Here is an 8,750-nt window from a genome sequence, read left to right on the forward strand (position 1 = left end):
GTATCTTTTTTATATAAAGGGACCAAAAGCACTCATATTAATTAATATAGGATTAATTAAATACGCTCACTAAATATCACAACAACTAAAAATCAAAATTTATTAATAATTGAGGGATCAAAATTGCAATTATCTTTTTGTAAAAAAATATTTTTTTCAAAAGAATTGCTTGAGATAGAAGTATATAAGAAAGTACTCCATAATGACATTAACATATGTAGAACCAAATCTACCACTTTAGATTTTCCAAATTTAAGACTAGCTAGCTTATTATTTTCTAGTTGAAAGATGTCTAAGCCAAATGTAAGAAGATATAATGAAATAGAGAAACACAAGAGAGAGAAGGAGCCAATTAGCAATAATTATAAGAGTAACTTGTTTTATTTATCCAAACACTTGAAGAAAGTTTACCCAATAGAGCTAACTCACAAAACTTATTCACTTCCATCTTCCCTTTCTCGTCTTTCTTCATCTCTATCACATACTTTAAATGATTCTTCTCCATTGGATCAGAAAAAAAGTGAAGTTTCAGCCAGCAATATGGTTGTTCTACAAGTTAATCCATCTCCTAGTGAGAAAGAGCTTATGAGGTGCAGCTGGTTAACAAGCAGCAGTGGTATACTTCTGACTAACCACCCTTTTGTTTACTTGATTATATTTTCAACACGCTTTCTTACATGTGGATCTAATTCTTTTATTTTCATGTGCTAATTACATTAAAACTAGTAAACTTTCCAGTGATTCGCGCTTTTTGAAAAACACCTATAAATAAATAAAAAAATCAGAAAGTTAATAATAGATTCATATATTATCCCTCTCATTTTATGAGAACAAAAACACTATAAATAACATATATTTGGAGCAATTTATATTATTTGCATGATTCTGTGTACTGTATAGTTAATTACATATAATTAATAAAGTTTATTTAAGTTTTATCTATTAAGAAATGTACATTAACTAATTAACTAAGACAATACTTTATATATAATAACAGAGGTTATGAAGGAAAAGTTGTTAAGTATCCTCTGGTAACATTTGAAAATCATAAAATGCCAATTAATAATAAACTTAAATTAAGAACATTAACAAAGAAATAACCATTAAAATTTTAACAATAGAAAAAAAATGCTTTTTGTCTGAGATCATGCTCTTCTGTTTCACTATTGTAATTTGTACATTGCACTTTTCAAAACTATAGCATTAGTTAATAAATTAAACTTAGAAGAGAAGCAATCAAAACTAATCAAAAATAATTACCACCAAATCTAACAATATTTTTCTCAGAATGTGATGAGTCTTTGTACAATTATAAATTCTTACTTTAAACCCCTTCTAAAATAATTGACTTGTGAACCATCAAATCTGAACTTCCAATAATTTGTAGAACAAACAAAATATTACTACTTTAAACTATCAAACAAACTACAAATAATTGAAAATGTTTATAATTAAAATTTTATCTATTTTCAAAAGCTTTATTGTCTCACGTTAATTTGTACATGATCATAATTTTTTTGTACGAAATTTAATAATCACCAAAATTTTCAAACATAACTAATAACTCAAATAATTTTTAGTAACTGATTTTCACGATCTAATTAATCTGCATATTATTGAAGCTGGTGATATATTGAGTGATGTTTATGCTTAATTTTTTCTTTTTAAAATGAAATAAAAGTGCTTGCAATAAATTTTACAGTGACAAAAATAAATTACAATCACAAATAAAATATGAAGAAATAAGAATTTTTATTGATAAACGATATGGGTACAATTCTGTTCCTCCTTGATTCTCCTATTTTAATTTTCTCCGTAATTCGAGGACCATTAGTAGCGTATTTCTCGAATGTAAGAAGATTTAAATTTGATATGAATTTTCTCAGTAACTCGAGAGCCGTTAGTGGCATATTTCTAGAATGTAAAAATACTTGGAGCATTAAAGGAGGGTTCATGAATCTTCTTGATATATTTGATTATCAAGGAGAGAGAATTTTGATCCTTTGTGATAATCCATGAGTTTATGGAATTATTTAGAGATATTAGAGATGTTTGATCTCTTTCTAATATTTCATTAATTTGTAGGATATTGGAGATTCCATTTTCAGAGAATATTTGCCCCTTTATATAAGCATAATCTAGGATTTAGAGTAGAATAGCCTCCAAGAACTCTAACAGAAATTGAATTCTTCTTGTAGAGTTTCACAAATTTTGGTGTCTACAAATGCCCCTACTTCAAGGTTTGTCGGCGTTTAGACTTGATAAAACTCAAAGGCGAGTCTTGAGTTACTCTTCCACCTTTGTAATTTTTTGGCTCCAAATTTATAGATCTGATTTGTGAAAGAAGAGATGAAGGGCAGATTTGATCCCACTGAGCGTATCAATTCGTCTGCAACAGATTTTACGAAATAAATTGCAATCACAAATAAAATATAAAAAATAAGAACTTTTATTGATGATAAACAATATGGGTACAATTCTATTCCTCCCTTTATTCTTCTCTTTTGATTTTCTCCGATATTTCTCGAATGTATGAAGATTTGAATTTGATATTGATTTTTTCCATAACTCGAGGGCCATTAGTGGCGTATTTCTCGAATATAAAAATATTCGAATTTGATTTTGAATTTGATCTCCGTGGAAGGAGGGTTTATAGATCTTTTTGATGTATTTGATTATCATGAAGAAAGGGTTTTGATTCCTTTGTGATATTCAAATGAGTTTATGAAATTATCCAAAGATATCTGAGATGTTTGATCTCTTTATAAATATTTCATTAATTTGTGGGATATTGGAGATTCCCTTTTTAGGAAATATTTCCATCCTTATATAAGCATAATTTAGGATTTAGGATAGAATAGCCTCCAAGAACTCTAACAGAACTTGGATTCATCTTGTAGAGTTTCACAAAATTTCGACGTCTACAAAAAGTTATTCACAATTTTAGAGTAATAAAGTTTGCTCTATAAATGTCATATAGTCTCCGGTGACATGTTATTTTCTTAAAATATGACACTACATGTCAATTTAGAAAAATCTATGAATTATCAATTCATATACCTTGTTAATTGCTAATCTCTTGACACAACTTTTATGCATCTAGTACTTTGACTGTAAAAATCTCCAGCATCTCGTTGTTTATGGCCTATACGAAATATTCTTTCATCCTCAACATAGAGCTATCCATTATGAATAGAATTAGACAGCTTTTCAAGAAAACACTCAACATGAATCTAAGTAGTGAAGCTTAAAAAACAAAATCAGTACGTTAAAAGGATGATTAGATATGAGTGGAAACCGGCAAATACATAAAAATGAACGTCGGACCATTAAACTTATAGGACTAATAGTATGAAAAAAACTGTAAATTCTTTACCTTGTCCGAAAAGTAAACAACAATAAAATTTTATCAATTTCGTTGCCACTCCATTATCTTTCACAAAGAGGTAGCCCAAATTATAGTGAGTAGAATATTTGTTACTCCATAGCTTTTGATATAAAGTCTTGTCCTGTCCTATTTTATCTTTGCATTTACTTAAATAATAATTGTCAATAATTGTCCTGTCCTATTTTATCTTTGTATTTACTTAAATAATAATTGATGAGATGAGGTATAGAAGTTATTTAATTTCATGATATACATATAATAATAATAGTATGCATTTTCTACCTTTACTTGAATAATTGGTGAGATTAGGTTTGAAATCACTTCATAAGGTAAATAATATGTAGTTACACTTTAGGGGAATACACATTAGAGAATAAAACGTTTTTCTTATTTAATAATGTAATTATTTAGCCACAGTTAAGAGTAAATTTTTTTAAGAATAAATTACACGTGAAATTAAGAGACAAGGGTCAAAAAATTACAAATATACTGATTTGCAGTACAAATATTTCTACTGCTAATACTATTTACATAAAATAAGAATTGTTTATTTGAGTAATAGTAGAGGAGAAAATTTCTTTTATTTTATTTTACACCTCATTTCACGTCGATTAAATATTCATTATTCCACCTGTAAAATTTGCTCTTCTTCTCATAAGTTTGTCAATATCTCAAAAACTTCTACTTGATTTACTCCTTTTATATATCATCCCAAATATCCAAGTAAAAAATTCTACAAAACTTGAAAGATCAAAAATTATATTAGTAGAAGTTAGATTAATTATTGAGAAAATAAAAAGCCTCAAAATAAAGAAAAAATAACAAAAAGATGAGATAAATTAAATACGAATAAGTTCATGTTAAAAGAAAAAATTAACAGGAAAGAAGATAAACAAAGAAAGTGAAAGTGAAATAATTAGCAGTGTCCACCTAGAAATATTTATGTCAATAAATCTAAACATGATACTTATATATCTCAACCAAAAGGGCTCGACGGATCTTTGTACTATGTCCATTTTGTAATGTGGATGCTCCTACTTATATATTTGTCATCTGGACCATTGAATCCATTAAAAAACAATATTTTAAACCCTTTGACCGTTGACCAAACCTATGTGGCATTAAAATAGCTGGCAGAGACGAAATATGCGCAGGCACGCGCCTAGAGTGCGAGTGGGGGTCAATTTTATATTAAAATAATTTAAAAAAACTAAAAATAATATTAAAATTATAAAAAGATCATTTTTTCCCTCCATCATTTTTAATCTAAAAATAATAAATTTTTAAAAAAATAAATTAAAAAGCCCCTCTTCCTTAACCCCCATCCAGCCAGCCCCACCCCATCCCTCAGCCCCCTTCCCCTTGTCCAGCCACCCCCTCACCCCCGTCCAGCCCCCCTCACCCGTCCAGCCACCCCCACCCCACCCTTTACCTCCGTCGCCCCGTCCAGTCATGGCCATCACCATTAATGACCTCCTACCCCCACAACCCCAAGGATCACCATTAATGGCACCCTACCCCCACAGCCCCTAAGGATCACCATTAACGCCCCACACCAGCACCACTGCAGTGCGCCCCTCCCTCCTCCCCCCCGCTCGATCTATTTCCTCACTCTCCTCCCCCACCCCCACCCCCACCCACCCACACACAGAGCCCCCACCATTTTACTTTATACTTTTTTTTATTCACTTCCTCAATTTTAATTTTTTATTTAAGTTTAATTTTGTAACTTTTACAAATTGTTAAAGATATTTAAATAAAAATTAAAAATTCATTATGTTTGTGTATGTGAATTTATAATTAAAACTTTAAATTATTTGGAGAGAAATTTTAATTATTTGGAATAAATTTGATGTTTAATTAAATTTATTGTGTTTGTGTATTAGAATTTATAGCTGAAAATTTAAATTAATTTAAATTAAAAATTTATTGTGTTTCTGTATTAGAATTTCAACAATTTATAAAAAGAATTTATTTAATTAAATTTATTTTAATATTTAATTTTTATTTAGTATTTTAAAAATGACATGAAATTTAATATAATACTTAAAAATGCTGTGGCGGCTGATGTGGCAGCTGACGTGGGCATTAAATTTAATGTAATACTCAAAAGTGACGTGAACTCTGATGTGACAGCTGATGTGAGGCGGTTGTGTTACATACACCGTTAGAGGGATTTAATATGTTGTTTTTTAACGGGTTCAAGGGTCCAGATGACAAATATGTAAGTAAGAATATCCACATTACAAAACGGACATAGTACAAGGGTCCACCGAACCATTTTACCTATATCTCACAACCTTTAAAAATGAGAGAAAGGAATGAAGAGATGATTAAGAGAACTGATGTCATAATAGAAACGGCAGAACTACTAATGAAAAATAGTCTTAAGTATTATGTAACATCAATACAAGTAAATACTACTAATAAGTAATTAATTGAAGGAATTATAGAAATGGAGGTCATAGAGAGGTGCCACGTAGGCAGGTCTATGATCCTCCTTTTATTATTATAAATTGATTGATTGATTCTTTTTGATAGTATATCGGTGTCAATGAGATTCGATCTCATGTACTATACCTGCTCGATATCATGTTAAAGTTTGTGACCATCTCATCTAAAAATTTAAATTGTTAGAAAGAGCACTCTCTTTTTTTTTTTACTTAATACGTATATTCTCATCACAAGTTCTTTTTCTATCTCTTTTTTTTTAAATTTAATTTTTATGCACTTATTATGTGCAATTCGTTTTACATGATCAGTTAAGAGATGACCTACAACAACCCATAATTGTCTATTGTAATCCTAATTTGATAACCTAAATGCAACCTAAAACATAGTGAGTGTAATATTACTTACACAGTCAGTGTTTATAAGTTAAGGTCTTGCGCCTTACATAAAATTGGACATATGAAACATGAAATTAAAGTAGGACTTAATTGGATCGTTGATTTTTCTAATCAAGTACCTCAGCAAATTTTGAAAAAGAACTGTACTCATTGAGTTTGTTATGCAGATAAGGCTTATGTGAAGTTCCATGATGAATGCTGGGGTGTTCCAGTTTATGATGACCAGTAAGTAATTTAACATTTTAAAGCTTAATTATTCACCTAATTTTTCGAGTAGTTATATATAATTCACAAGTGAATATTAACTACTCAAGTATACACACGCTGCAGTCGATTGTTCGAGCTACTTTCGTTGGCTGGCTTGTTGATGGATTCCAATTGGACTGAAATTTTAAAGAGAAGGGAACAAATAAGGTGCACATTTATTTAGACTTAATTCTTTAGCTTCATTTATTTTATATGTACAATGATCACTTATACAAAATATATATAGTTTGAAAATTGTTTTAAAATGTGATAATTATATTATGCAGAGAAGGCTTTGTTGGATTCAATGCAAAGCAAGTGGCTAAAATGGGGGAGAAAGAAATTAATGAATTGGTCTCAAATGTGTCTCTTATGTTACCAGAAAATAGAGTTAGATCAATAGTTGACAACGCCAAATGCATAATTAAGGCAAGTCTCTTACCTTCATGCAAACATTATAGTATATGTTAGATCTCATGTATAGTCGCTAAATTTTATTAACTACTCGTATAATAATAAAGTCATCAAACTACCTTTGTTTTATTAAAGAAATTGAATCTTTTCCCCACTATAACAATAAAGTTATTCAAAACTTAATGCCCTACAATTTAATTTCATAAAATTATTTTTATCATTTAAAGCAGTAATTGAATTTTACCTACTATAGCATTTTAGATAAAAAATAACTTTACACACTGACAATAAAACTTAACCATCAATGTGAGGCTTGAGGCTTTATTGTTTGTTATATGATGTGTACAATTTTATGACTTATTATAAATGGTAGGTAAAGTCACATTGTTTTAATATGACGAAAGTAATTTTGTTACCTTATAATAATTTGTCAAAAAATACTTCTATGATTTTAGTATTAAAAAGAATAAGTTCAATGATTATATTCAAAATTAAACTACCATTTTTATCAAATCAAGTTGGTAACTTCCTCCCCACAACGCATGATCCTTTTTGATTTAGGATTTAACAACTTCCGGTATAAAATTTCTATATTAATTTAATTTAACATGATAAATCAGATCGTCTGATTTATTTTCAAGTTATGATTTCGTTTCTCATGAACGATTATTTATAATTATCTTTTAAATAATTTAGTAATATACGAATTTTTATACACCATGAATGCATTAAAGTTGAATTCATCAGGCAGATTGGGAAGGAATTTGGATCTTTCAGTTGCTACATGTGGAACCATATGAATTATAAACCAATAATTAACAAATTTAGAAATGCAAGAAATGTTCCACTAAGAAGTCCAAAAGCAGAATCAATTAGCAAAGATTTGGTGAAGAGAGGATTCAGGCATGTTGGTCCAGTGATTGTAAATTCATTCATGCAAGCAGCTGGAATGACTATTGATCATTTGATTTATTGCTTTAGACACAAAGAATGTGTTGATCTTGCTGAAACACCTTGGAGGCATTTCTAAAATATAATAACTTGCTTAAATTGTAATTCTCAAAAAAAAAAAAAAAAAAAAGATTTAATAAAATATTACGCTCTCCACGTTTACTTTTTTACGTTTTTTGTAGTTTCATTTTCGTATATTCATTATTTAAATCTATTTTTTTATACACCAAGTTCTTTTATTATTATTATTATTATTATTATTATTATTATTATTATTATTATTATTATTATTTCACACAGTGTTTGATATGTATTTTTATTAGGATCTAATTAAATTCAAATATTTTTTACTGAGGCTATAGAGACAAATACCGCTTAATTATGAATAAAAGTTATCTTTTTTACATTCATGAAACCATCAAATTCTCCAATATCATGTACACATATACTAAGGATCTTATAAATATCCACGAGCCATGACCTGCATGGAACGAGTTCAATTCATGTTGTTGGGTTTGAAATCGAGAGGGCGTCATGCGGAATCTTAAAGTTTGCAAATCAAGACGGTGATAATTCAGATGACAAATAAAAATATACTAAAACATATTATTGAATATAGTTTGGCCAATTGGCCTACATATTAAAAACTAATATTGTTAAAAAACATGAAAACAATGGGGAAATCTCCCCTAAACAAGACTCTTTTAAGGACTACATTGTGAATGCTATTATGTTCTGGTATGAGAAGGGAGACCTTCTATTTATAGATGTCCAAAACCTTTCCTCCAAGAAAGAGGTTAGCCAAATATGGAAAAGAACGATATTTTTCTTTCAGAAAAAGTAAAAGTAATTATGGTAACTTTTATTTTCCTTCTAAGAAAAAATAAAATTTAAATATAGTA

General features: G+C 29.0%; 1 protein-coding gene across 1 annotated transcript; it reads left to right on the forward strand.

The window, feature by feature from the left end:
• Positions 1-236: 236 nt before the first annotated feature.
• Positions 237-7,933, forward strand: LOC107844450 (DNA-3-methyladenine glycosylase). Its single transcript, XM_016688862.2, has 5 exons — positions 237-616; positions 6,405-6,462; positions 6,568-6,651; positions 6,771-6,912; positions 7,649-7,933. Exons 1-5 carry the CDS (start codon positions 289-291, stop codon positions 7,925-7,927), a joined length of 891 nt encoding a protein of 296 aa, XP_016544348.2. The 5' UTR covers positions 237-288; the 3' UTR covers positions 7,928-7,933.
• The last annotated feature ends 817 nt before the right edge of the window (positions 7,934-8,750 follow it).

Source organism: Capsicum annuum, chromosome 10, assembly GCF_002878395.1.
Source record: "Capsicum annuum cultivar UCD-10X-F1 chromosome 10, UCD10Xv1.1, whole genome shotgun sequence".
Taxonomy (NCBI): Eukaryota; Viridiplantae; Streptophyta; class Magnoliopsida; order Solanales; family Solanaceae; genus Capsicum; species Capsicum annuum.

Coding starts and splice junctions, on each gene's coding strand:
- LOC107844450 (XM_016688862.2), top strand. CDS start 289: ATGTCTAAGCCAAATGTAAGAAGATATAATGAAATAGAGAAACACAAG. Junction 617..6,404: donor CTGGTTAACAAGCAGCAGTG/GTATACTTCTGA, acceptor TTTGTTATGCAG/ATAAGGCTTATGTGAAGTTC. Junction 6,652..6,770: donor AAGAGAAGGGAACAAATAAG/GTGCACATTTAT, acceptor TATATTATGCAG/AGAAGGCTTTGTTGGATTCA.